The 12,066-nt window shown below is 39.0% G+C and overlaps 1 protein-coding gene across 1 annotated transcript in view; it reads right to left on the bottom strand.

Moving 5' to 3' along the window:
- LOC117241929 (fibrillin-1-like) overlaps positions 1-12,066 on the bottom strand; it is a 235,120-nt gene that overhangs the window by 72,010 nt on the left and 151,044 nt on the right. Inside the window, exons 7-13 of the mRNA XM_033508215.1 lie at positions 10,301-10,423; positions 7,690-7,947; positions 7,003-7,242; positions 2,161-6,891; positions 942-1,055; positions 757-870; positions 45-150 (exon numbers count right to left, since the gene is read on the bottom strand). Of these exons, the coding sequence (XP_033364106.1) occupies positions 45-150; positions 757-870; positions 942-1,055; positions 2,161-6,891; positions 7,003-7,242; positions 7,690-7,947; positions 10,301-10,423 (5,686 nt within the window). The remainder of the gene's footprint in view (positions 1-44; positions 151-756; positions 871-941; positions 1,056-2,160; positions 6,892-7,002; positions 7,243-7,689; positions 7,948-10,300; positions 10,424-12,066) is intronic.

Genomic DNA, 12,066 nt, shown 5'->3' with positions numbered 1-12,066 from the left:
TTTATAGTCAGCTATAAGGGAATAAATTTAATTAATTTTCTCACCTCTGACTGGATATATAGCCAGGACGACAAGCACATACATAGGAGCCGACTGTATTAATGCAATCTTGTTCACATCTGCCGTTGTTCCACTCACATTCATTTATATCTAATTAGAAACAAGAAGGTATTATAGTCAACATATGCGTGTCTCTGATTTTTCATAGTTTTCAAACGATCGTATTCATGCGTTGATTAACTTTGATTATAAAGTGTGAGGTAAGTGAATTTAAATATTTTCCTTTCAATAGTTCCGAATTTTTAAACAACAATTACGGAAGAGGCGTTTATACGATTCAAATAATCATGCAAAGTAACCACGACTTATCATTGTCTGGTCCTTTCCTCTGAATCTTTCTTTATAAAGAAAAAGGAAGAAATATTTTAAATCAAGCCGCAATATTTCATTGAAAATTTGCTTAGTTTCCCAAACACACGAGCGTTCAATTATTCCGAAAATCGGCGCTGGGTTACTCTTTGTCTTCCTAATCAAACTTCAGCATCATTCGAAATTCTCTCCGACATTCCCCGAATTTCTGGAGCGCAACAGCCTTTTAGCTATTGCAAGAGCCAAAGTATTCCTGTTTGGCCGTTAACAACCGATTAATCGTCGCGACTCCTTTCCATCTGACCAAAATTACATAGGTGAAGCATGCACCACGTCTGACGACGACAGTTTCGCTTCTGAAACACCGCCATAGTCGACCATACTTGCCTATGCAATCATCTACGCGTGGCCTAAATCCCTGCGAGCAACTGCATCGATATGAGCCAACCGTGTTGATGCAGTTCTCTTTGCAAGGCGCGTTCTCGACGCACTCGTCGACATCTGTACAGGCCAATCTTGCGCTTAATAGAAATGTAGCGAATATTTCGATCAAGCAAATATTTTCCACGTACCTACACAATCGTCGCCGTCCAATCGATAGCCTGCCTCGCAGTTGCAACGATAGCTGCCATAAGTGTTGATACACTCCTTTCCTTTGCAGGGCATTGTTGTACATTCGTCGATGTCTGAAAATGTTTGGTGTTAGAAAAAGATTATTATTATTCGTGAAGATTCAGATTTTTGCGAATATAATTTAAAAAATGGAAGCTAGGTAGAAAATTGTTCTATCTGCTAAACCTTGTAAGTATTCCGCTTTGGATATTTTATTTACTTTTGTATCATATCTGTGTCATATTGTGTATATTCTATGCATTTTTACATCTTCAAATTTCCTATAAATGCACAAAAGTCCATAGTCTAAATATTATTGATTATTGTGACGTTTTAACAAATAAGGTTTAAAAACATTGTAATATTTCTTTTCATTTATTGATTTATACGATTCTCGAGTTTGAATTATAAAAATGACGGTGTATTAGCCATTTCGTTACTGGAGAGAAAACTAACCGACATAAATCGGGAAGATAATAACCACATTCGTGTTTTTTGTTCACTTTTACGATTAATAATTACAATTGGATAAATAAAGTCTAATTAATTCTACTTACGAAGTATTTTTATTTACTTCAACTGCGCACATAGTTTGCAAAATCATATGCAAACTTTCCGTTTATAAACATGAAATTTTAATTTTAATATTATATGTATAGCTATTGCTATTCTGTCCAATTTATTATAATTATGAATAAATCTGCAAATTGAGACCACGAGGAACAAGAAACCAAACTTTCATGAAAACTGTGGTACCGAATGAAACCGAATTCTAAGAAAAGTGAAATGCCGAGGTAAAGTATTATGTTTCCGGTTTTTCAACAATAATGCTACCTGCGCAAAAAAAGCAACTGTAAATACATATTGTACGCGTTTAATTTTCCTTGACCTGAATTTTTAATTTTCTACCTCATGCAATGCTTGGTTATATTCGATCGAAGAAGAAAGGTCTGGTCTTAAGAAATATGCATAATACAGAATATAATGATAGCATCATCAATTAAAAATTTTAAATCTTGAAAAGCTAAATAGTTCAACATATCTGTCCTAATCCTAAATATTGTACATACGTATTTCTATACTTAAAATGAACTAAGAGTCTAAATAATTAAATGGAACAGGGCTCGAGTTACCAAGCAAAACTAAAGAGATATGTTCATAAACAGAAACAATACTCACCAACACACGTAGAATTCTGCATCTTGAATCCATCCTTACATGTGCATTCGAACGATCCAATGGTATTCACGCACAACTGATCACACCCATGCCGACCAGCGCATTCATCGATGTCTCTGCACCTCGAACGATCGGTCTCGTCATACTGGAAACCTTCCTTGCACGTGCATATAACCGTGCCATTCTTAGCGTTGCAAATCTGCTCGCAGCCACCATTGTTATTGCCACAAGGATCTATGTGGTGGCATGATTTATTCTTCAACTCGTGACCAACTGGACAATCGCATCGATAAGAACCAAGTTCGTTGATACATTTATGAGAACAACCACCATTATTATTTTCACACTCGTTTGTATCAGAACAGGATCTTGAATCATCTTTCAAAAAAAAGCCATTTGGACACTCGCAACGATAGCTGCCTTCCACGTTTATACAATTATCAGAACATCCTCCATTTTCCATCTCACATTCGTTAATGTCCAAACAAGTCTTGGAATCCGTGTGTAAATGGAAACCACTCAAACATTGACAGGAAAAATTTCCTTCTAAATTGACACAGATGTCCGAGCAGCCACCATTTTCTGTCAAACACTCGTCCACGTCTCTGCACCTCTTTCCAGTTTCGTCTAAACGCAACCCAATGGGACAACTACATCTAACACCCCCGATAATGTTATAACACGCGTGAGAACAATCTCCGTTGTTCAGCTTGCACTCGTCGATATCTACGCAGCTTCTGGAGTCATTTGCCAGAATGTGACCATCGGGACAAGCGCATTTCCATGAACCTAATGTGTTAATGCATTCGTGGAAACAGTCAGCTACGTCAGTTTCACATTCGTCTACATCTACACAGGTCTTTTCATCTTGAGAAAGTTCGTAGCCTGTTGGACAGGAACAAAAATGACCACCTATAGTGTTGGTACATTGGTGGGAGCAGCCGCCATTTTTTTCGAGACATTCATCGATATCCAGGCAAGTGGACTTATCAGAGTGCAGATAGTGTCCTTCATAACAGGTGCACACGTAGCTTCCTAAAAGATTCAAACAGTCGTGGCTACAATTGTGCTGGCTGTTCAGGCATTCGTTCACGTCGATACAATTTTTTTTGTCCTCTGGTAACAAAATATATCCTGAAGGACATTCACAGTAATAGCCTCCTTCGGTGTTCACGCATATATGAGAGCAACCTAGTTCTACGTCATTCTCAAACTCTTCACATTCGTCAATATCTTCACAAGTTCTTTGATCTTGTTTCAATCTGAAGCCCAGAGGACAGGAACAGTGAATCTTTTCGTTGCCTTCTTCGTGGTGACAATGATGGGAACAGTTTCCATTGTTCTGTTTGCAACCATCGATTAACCTACATGTTTTATTATCGTTCTCCAGGGTATATCCTGATGGACACGTGCAACGAAACGATCCTACCAAGTTTAGACAGGTATGAGAGCATCCTGCATTCGAGTCCTCGCATTCGTCCACGTCATCGCAAAAAGCGGGTTCGATAGGATTCACTTTGAATCCTCCGTTGCAGGAACATTCGAATCCTCCGTCCGTATTCGAGCACTTGTGCGTGCAGTTGTCGAATAATTCTAAACATTCGTCGATATCGATGCAAGTGGCGTTATCTTCTTCCGATAGTTTGAATCCGGATGGACACTCGCAGCTGGTAGATCCGTTGGAATAGGCGCAGATGTCGGAGCAACCGCCGTTGTTGACGAAACATTTATTCGTGTAAATGCAAAGAAGTTTATCGTCCGAGAGGATCATGTCAACCGGACAGTGGCAAGACGTTTCTCCATCCTCGTAATGGCAATCGTGGGAGCAGCCACCGTTTTCCACCAAACATCTGTTTTGTTCCACGCAAATGGTTCCATTTTCTGACAAGATCATCTCGGATGGACAGGAGCAGAATATATGTCCATTCTCGTTGTTGCAAAAATGTGAACATCCACCGTTATCTACGTAACATTTGTTCTCTTCCGTACAAGTGGCATTATCATCCTCCAGGAGCATTCCAGGCGGACAGAAACAGGACACAGTGCCATTTTCGTAATGGCACAAATGAGAGCAACCACCGTTATCGATCAAGCATTCGTCGATCTCGACGCATGTTTTCCCATCGTCTTCGAGCAACTTGTAATTATCAGGACAAGCACACTCGACGCCACCCTCGATGTTTGCGCAGAGATGAGAGCAGCCGCCGTTGTCCTCGATGCACTCGTTCACGTCCTCGCAGGTCCTTCGATCGACGGTCAGTCGATAGCCGCTCGGGCAGCCACACTCGAAGCTGCCGGCTGTGTTGACGCAGGAATGAGAGCAACCGTTGTTTACCTCGTTGTTCGCCTCCTCGCACTCGTTTTTGTCCAGGCAGGTTCTGTTGTCCTTGGACAAAATATAACCGGTCGGGCAGTGGCACTGAAAACCGTCCGGGCTGGTGACACACTCGTGGGAGCAGCCGTGTTGGCCGGCGCAAAAATCAATTTCCTCGCATGTCCAACCGTCCGAGCTTAATTTCCAACCGGTGGGACACTCGCATTTGTAACCACTGTGGACGTTCACGCATGTGTGGCTGCAATTGTGTGCACGTTCGCACGGGCCCTCACTCGAGCAGGTCTTATTGTCCTGCCCGAGGAGCAAATCCTCTGGGCACAAGCAAACGTAGCCACCGTCCAAATTCTCGCATCGATGGGAACATTCATGGAGATCCTCCTTGCATTCGTTCACGTCCAAACAGATCTTGCGGTCATCCGTTAACTCGTACCCCTCCGGACATGTACAGTCGAAGCTGCCTTCGGTGTTTACGCAATCGTGAGAACATTCTCCGTTATTTTCAAGACATTCGTCGATGTCTTGGCAGGTTGTTCTATCTGCTTGTAATCGAAGACCAGCAGGACATTCGCAGTAGTAAGATCCTTTGGTATTCACGCAACCGTGACTACAAGAGTGAAGTCCCTCGTCGCACTCGTCTACATCGCCGCAAGTACTCTCGTCTTCCTGCAGCTCGAATCCTTCGGGACAACCGCAACGATTCTCTTCGCCGTTTTCCTCGTACGTGTGCGAGCAATTCCGATTGGTGGATGTTCGGCAGCTTCTTAAATCCTGATCGAGCTTCCATCCTGGTGGACAAGCGCAGTCGAATCCACCGATGGTGTTTATGCATTCGTGGGAGCAGTTGTGTTGTAAAGTTAGACACTCGTCGATGTCTTCACAAGTTACATTGTCTTTGCTTATTCTGTATCCAAAAAGACAGTCGCATCTATAGGACGAACCATCCGGTATGCAAAGATGAGAGCAGGATACGCGAGAACAAGGATCGCTGTAAACACACGTAATGCTGTCATTGGATAACATCAATTCTGGAGGACAGGAACAACGATAGGAGCCATGTTCGTTGATACAGATATGCGAACACTCGTGATTCTGTTCCAAACACTCGTCGATATCCTGACACTGTCCTTTCTCATTCTCACGCAATCCTCGGGGACAAGATGGATCCTCGCATGTCAAACCGTCTTGTAGAAGCACCAGGCCTTCAGGGCAGACACATTTGTAACTTCCCACTGCATTTACGCAGTCGTGAGAACAATCGTGTTCATCTTCGAGACATTCGTCGATATCATTACACGTCTTCCCGTCATCTTGCATAATGAACCCCTCAGGGCAACTACACTTGAATGTATCTTGATGTTTTTCACAGATATGAGAACAATTAGCCAACCTACACACGTCAGTTGCAATACACAATCTTTTATCATCTGCTACCATCATTCCAAGAGGACATCTACATTCGTATGATCCTTGTACATTGGTACACTCATGGGAACATTGATGAGTGCCTTCTAAGCACTCGTTCACATCTTGACAAGTTTTAGTATCGTTGCTCAATAGGAAACCGAAAGGACAACTGCATTTAAATCCTCCTTCTTCATTGACACACTCGTGGGAACATCCATGTTCCTCATTAACACACTCGTTTATATCTTCGCAATTGAAATTATCTTCAGAAAGCTTGTATCCCTTACGACACGAGCAACTGTAGCTGCCAAAGGAATTTACACAAACTTGGTCACACCTGTGTTCATCGTTTAAACATTCATTCACATCTGAACAGGTCTTCTTATCATCGTTCAACGTGAATCCAAGTTGACAGCTGCAAGTATAACTGCCATGAATGTTTATACATTCATGTTCGCAACTATGCATGCTTCTAGTGCACTCGTCTATGTCGGTGCAATTAAATTTATCGTGTTCCAGTGTTTCGAGGCCTTCCGGACAGATACACTCGAAATTACCCTCTAAATTCACGCAGAAGTGGGAACACAAGTCCAGAGTACACTCGTCGATGTCTGTGCAGCTCACTCCATCTTCATGAATCTGATATCCATCAGAACAGACGCAAATTGGTCCATCTTCTGATTCCTGGCACTCGTGAGAACAGGGTGTTGTGAGACTTTCACAAGTTTTCGCACGAACGCAGGTAAGATTATCTTCTTTCAGGGTGAATCCTGTAGGACAGATGCATTCAAAGGAACCTATGGTATTGTTACAAGTATGGGAGCATGGAGCGGATGTTCCTTCGCACTCGTTGATGTCGATGCAGGACACACCGTCTTCATGGAGCTCGAAACCCAAGTGGCAAGTACAGTAATAACCACCAGGCTCATTTATGCACTCCTCTTGGCAACCGTGAGGCTCGCCTCCGTCACCCTCCACGCACTCGTCAATGTCTGAAACAGCATTGATTTTAAAAAATCACTTTAGTAAATTTAATTTACCATATAAACATCATTGTCAAACATTGCTAATTCGTGTCACATAAAAATAGAATATATACGAACCAATGCATTCGCCGTTGTCATTCTTTCGAAAACCATCCTCACATTTTCCGAATTCTGGAATTTCCGTGATACTCTCTTCCTCGTCATAATCATCGTCGTCATCTTCCGTGTCGTAATCCTCATCCTGAAGAATCTTTGTCATCTTTTGCGGCTTGCTGACGCATTTAAACGAACCGATAGTGTTCTCACAATCAGTATTATTCTCACAAACCTTGGATGCGTTTTCGCATTCATTCACATCTAGTAACAAGATAAATTGTATCATGTAATTATGACAGATAACCAAGATCAAACTTAAACTGTATTTATGTTAAATTAACTTTTTTAAAGATTATGGTTACTCGTTTTCAACATACGCCCTATATTAAATTATATATTGATATAAAATTATCAGCTCTTCTACATATTTAAATGGTACAAAATTTATTATAGTCGAATTCAATTAATTAGTATACCAATGCAATGATAAATGGTGCACAAATACTTTTTATAGCTACTGTATAGTACAAATCTAGCTGCTTCCAACATTACTTTTAGTATATAAATAAAATTCCACTGTGTGTGCACGTGTATTCCACTAATACGCAATAATTTTTTAAATAATTTTTCAATAACGTAATACCTTCTAACAGAATTTTCTATCGAACATTTCAGATATTCTTAAAATTTAAAGGAAAGATGGTTTACCTTGACAAGTCTTCCAATCGCTGGTCAGATAAAAGCCATCTGGACAGAGGCAAAAGGCGCTTCCGGGTGTGTTCAAACAAACATGAGAACATCCACCGTTGTTCGTCGAACATTCGTCGATATCCTCGCAGGTGTGATTATCCGGAGCCAATTTGTGACCAGGAATATCGGCGCAGCTACACTCGTAGCTCCCTTCGAGATTGATGCAAGTACCTTGGCATGGGCCATGCCCGTTATTCACCAGGCACTCGTTAACGTCTGAACGAGAACAACCAAGCAATCTTGTGAATTGCTTTCGAAATTTAACGAACAAAGCTCGCGACTATCTACTTTCGTTGTTCATTTAGCTCTTCAGACAGCATCGAGCAGCGATTCTCGCAAAGCATCGTAACTGACTTAATCCAAACCTAATTCAATTTGAAGCAATGATCGTTCGTTTCACATTTTAGGAACGAGGAAAGTAAGAAGTTTTGGATCTGAAGTTTCGATAAACCGAGTACGATGGAGATATGCAAAGAGATATCGTTTGTTCAAACAATGGTTTAATGGAATTTGTTCAATTGATTTGATATAAGTATTACTTTATGTCTTATGTAGTATCATTACTCTAATTAAAGTAGTTTCATTTAATTTATTTACTAACAAATTAAATTAATAGATAGAATTTAATTGAACAATTTCATCGAAAGTTTAACATTAGTTTAATAAAGGTAGTTTAATTTATTTGGGAAATTTGTGAAAGAGTCTGTGAATAATTTATAAAGCAGTAGCAGCAGGAAGAATTATTTTTCTGTGTTTCGCTTATAACAATTTATGAAGAGAATTCTTTTCAGTTAAATATTTATATGCTTGAATGGACAGCAAAAGAATTAACAAGAGAGTAATAAGAAAAGTGACGAAAGGGAAACAAGACAGAGAATTTAGAAGCATCAAAAGCAGAAATGTAATTGAAAGCGTATATAAGGAAATTATAAACAGTATTTTTAAATACATCTGAACTTATTTATTAATCTCACTAATCAAATCGATTAGTGCTGTTTATATTTAAAATTATTTTCTAGTATAAGCAAATTTCTGATAAAGAAGATGGAATCGTGCGGCACAACAACCTTGCACAGCTATAATAGATTCTTGATTGTTTGAGCACCAGTTAATAGTGCTTTCAATTATCCGAGCATCGATTCCATTCAATTCCAATCGAACTATCTCGTAAAGTCAACAAACGCCCAGCGGATTTTACAGGATATGCCACATTCCAGTAATTCGATGCTTCGACAACGTAAACTTTTTAAAAAACATGATATTTTTCGGTAGCATCCTATTAATACAACGAAGAAAATATGAAAAGTATTTCACATCTCAGTTTCAATGGTAACTTTACGATCGAAAGCGTAATTTTGCAGTTAAAGACTGTTAAAATTGCCCCAAAAATTCATCCAATTATGCTTATTATATTTACTTTAATTACTGCGTGACGAAAAACACTATATATAATCAATTTATCGAAGGACGGTTACAGTTCTCCCAAATATTTAATCAATTTTGTTTATAACAATTACAAGACATCAATAGGAATAATACAAACAAAAGAATACTCTCTTTGAGTTTAATTTTTAATTATTCCATAGGAAATTAAAAATTGTACCATGATCAATGTACTGATGAACCATTAACACTCCTCCACAATGTAATCTAATTCTGTTGATGATAAATATAATTGTGCGAATTGTATTAAAAGAAATAAAAGAAATATTCCATTACGCCTAACTTCTAATTACTCGCCAACTAAGAACACGATAACCAGTTTAATCAAGAACCGTCAAAACTTCCCTAAAAATTCATCCAATTTCGTTGATTTAATCCACGTCGACAAAGTTGAACGCGAAATAGTATGCCCGTCTCGAAATTTCGTTTCAAAAGTGCTTTCGTTGAAATGGCTCGTATCAAATTTAAATTTCCCCCTGTACATTCAACTGCTTCACGTTTTTTTTCACTCGTTCTCGAGGGTTAATCAGTTTGAATTAGCGGGACAGACGGTAAAACTCGTCCAAATGTACGAACCGCAACACGTAATTCGATAAACGGAAGGGTTGTTTGTAATTCTTCGGTTTGCTGTTGAATCGCGGAAAGCCAAAGCTTCGCTTCCTTCACCTTAGCTAGTTACCCAGGAAAAGCTGAATTTACTGGGTATCTTGGGGGTGGAGTGAGGTTAAATTAATTCGTTATGTGAGTTGAACGTCCGCCATACAAATTCTTTGCACGAATCTGCGAGTTTTTGCCTCGTTAAACGACGCGTCCAGCTAATAGACGAATAAAATGCAGCGGATTTTTCATTTCATTTTATTTGTATTGTTTCCTCTCCTGCTCTTTTTTTTACCTTTTACCGGTATTCGAGGTTGGCGGGTCCAATGAAATTGTTGATATTATTAATTCTAATTATTAGCGCGGTTGTCTGTACAGATTCATATTTTTATTGACAAAGAAATGGAACTTCAATAATAGTATGTTTTATCTTATATACAATGCACGAAGATAATATAATTATAAGTTTCGCTGTATAAAAAGAAAACGACTAGGGAGTGTAAAAGAGTAAATTGATCTTATAACTCACCCAGACATGATTTACCATCAATTCCCAGTTGGTAACCAGAACGGCACTCACAATGGAAGGAGCCAGGATTGTTGTGACAAATTTGCGCGCAACCAGCTGTACCTTCGGCACATTCATCTATGTCTGTGAAGAGTCAACGAGAAAACTGCTATCAAAACAATTATTTACAATGTTAAATCGAATCGCAGCAGTATATTCGCGTCTTTGACTGAATTCATATTTCAATACTTTTGTACTTTTTATTGCAAAAATATACTATTTCAAAATTTTTTATCATTCCACTTTTTTATTCCTGTTATCGACCTTTCGAAATACATATCCAAAATTTTTATCGTTTTTCTAAGTTTATAAAAATCACATAAAACATTGCTTTACGTTAGATCGTAAAGAAAAATTACGAAAAGATTAATTAAATATTCTAACTCTAAAAAAATAAAAATTAAACGATATTGAAAGTAGCTTGTATTTTCTTCATAGTATTAAATTACCTAAATACTATAAATAAATGTCATTTTATTAAGAATCAGTATAACATCGTTCGTCAATTTTTCGACGACACGATATCGCGCGTGACCACGCGAATGTGAATTTATAGACAGGAGATTATCGTGACGACACGAATTCCGGCACGTAGAGACTGGAGGCGAGCGCGGTTGCACTTGAAACACGATTCGATTCGAGCTTGTGTTCGCGAGCTCGTTTTCACGGAGATACCGACGTCGATTAGCATACAATGGGATTATATAGGCACCTCCGCCGTGTTCAGGCCACGCGTCGTCTGCGAATCGCACACAGTCGCCTGTTAAGTTGACTAATCGACGCGAAAGTGCTCAGTGATTTATTCATCGGCTTCTGACCAAACGGAACGAAACGATTGATGGATGTCGGATTGTTCTCTGATGATGATCGGGATGATTGGTTGTAGCTGCGGTCTGTTTGGAATTTCAGATGTTTGCCTAAAATTTTGTGTTCTCGAGATAGGTATCGGTTTCAGAATCTTCGCTTCTTGGTTTCTTTTTTATCTCAAATTACTCAGAATCTGAGGAATTATTAGAAAATATCCAAAATTCAACAGGGCATTATTTATATCAAAAAGTACCCTTCATTTTATATCTCTTTAAAGACATTAAAAATTGCAGACGCTTCCGTGTTTCTAACAGCAACCCTTCTTTCCACCCTATATGTTCTAAGGAATTTATTGGAATTTAGTAGAATTTATTTAAGGAAAACGAGATCTCACGATTTACGAGTTTCTCATTCAATATCGTATCTGCCTTTTTCACGCCTTGAACTACACGATCCTCTAACCTTAGATTCTACTCCCTTTCGAATTTCGAGCAAGTTGCGCGGAAGAAACATGGGGGATGGCAACGCCGAGCGTAGGTTTTAGGGATAGAAAATTGCAAGTCACGGTTTCTACCTTTTGCGCCCGCGTGACAACTGCGCTATGTCTCAATCTCAGGTCCTACCGGCTTTACAAATCCAAGGATTTGCCGGTACGAGATATTAGATGCTATGAATAATTGAAAGAAAGAATTTCTTCTGATATTACCAATACTGCGTAGAATATCCGTATTGTATCATTTCACAAGTTAAATAACAATTTCTGGCAGTTAGTTAAATTAATTTCTGAACCAGGTGCATAGCAAAGTTTCACAGTAAATGGTAATTCGTGATTTGAAATGATATAATTGTGATAATAATAATTCATAAAAATAGCATTCTTAATTGGGTCGAAATTATTTACAGTTAATCAAATTAATTTC

The sequence above is a fragment of the Bombus vosnesenskii genome, unplaced genomic scaffold, assembly GCF_011952255.1.
Source record: "Bombus vosnesenskii isolate JDL3184/JDL3185 unplaced genomic scaffold, Bvos_JDL3184-5_v1.1 scf7180000016262, whole genome shotgun sequence".
In the NCBI taxonomy this organism is placed as follows: domain Eukaryota; kingdom Metazoa; phylum Arthropoda; class Insecta; order Hymenoptera; family Apidae; genus Bombus; species Bombus vosnesenskii.
The sequence above is the reverse complement of the archived record's forward strand: the minus strand, read 5'-3'. Positions and strand labels throughout refer to the sequence as shown.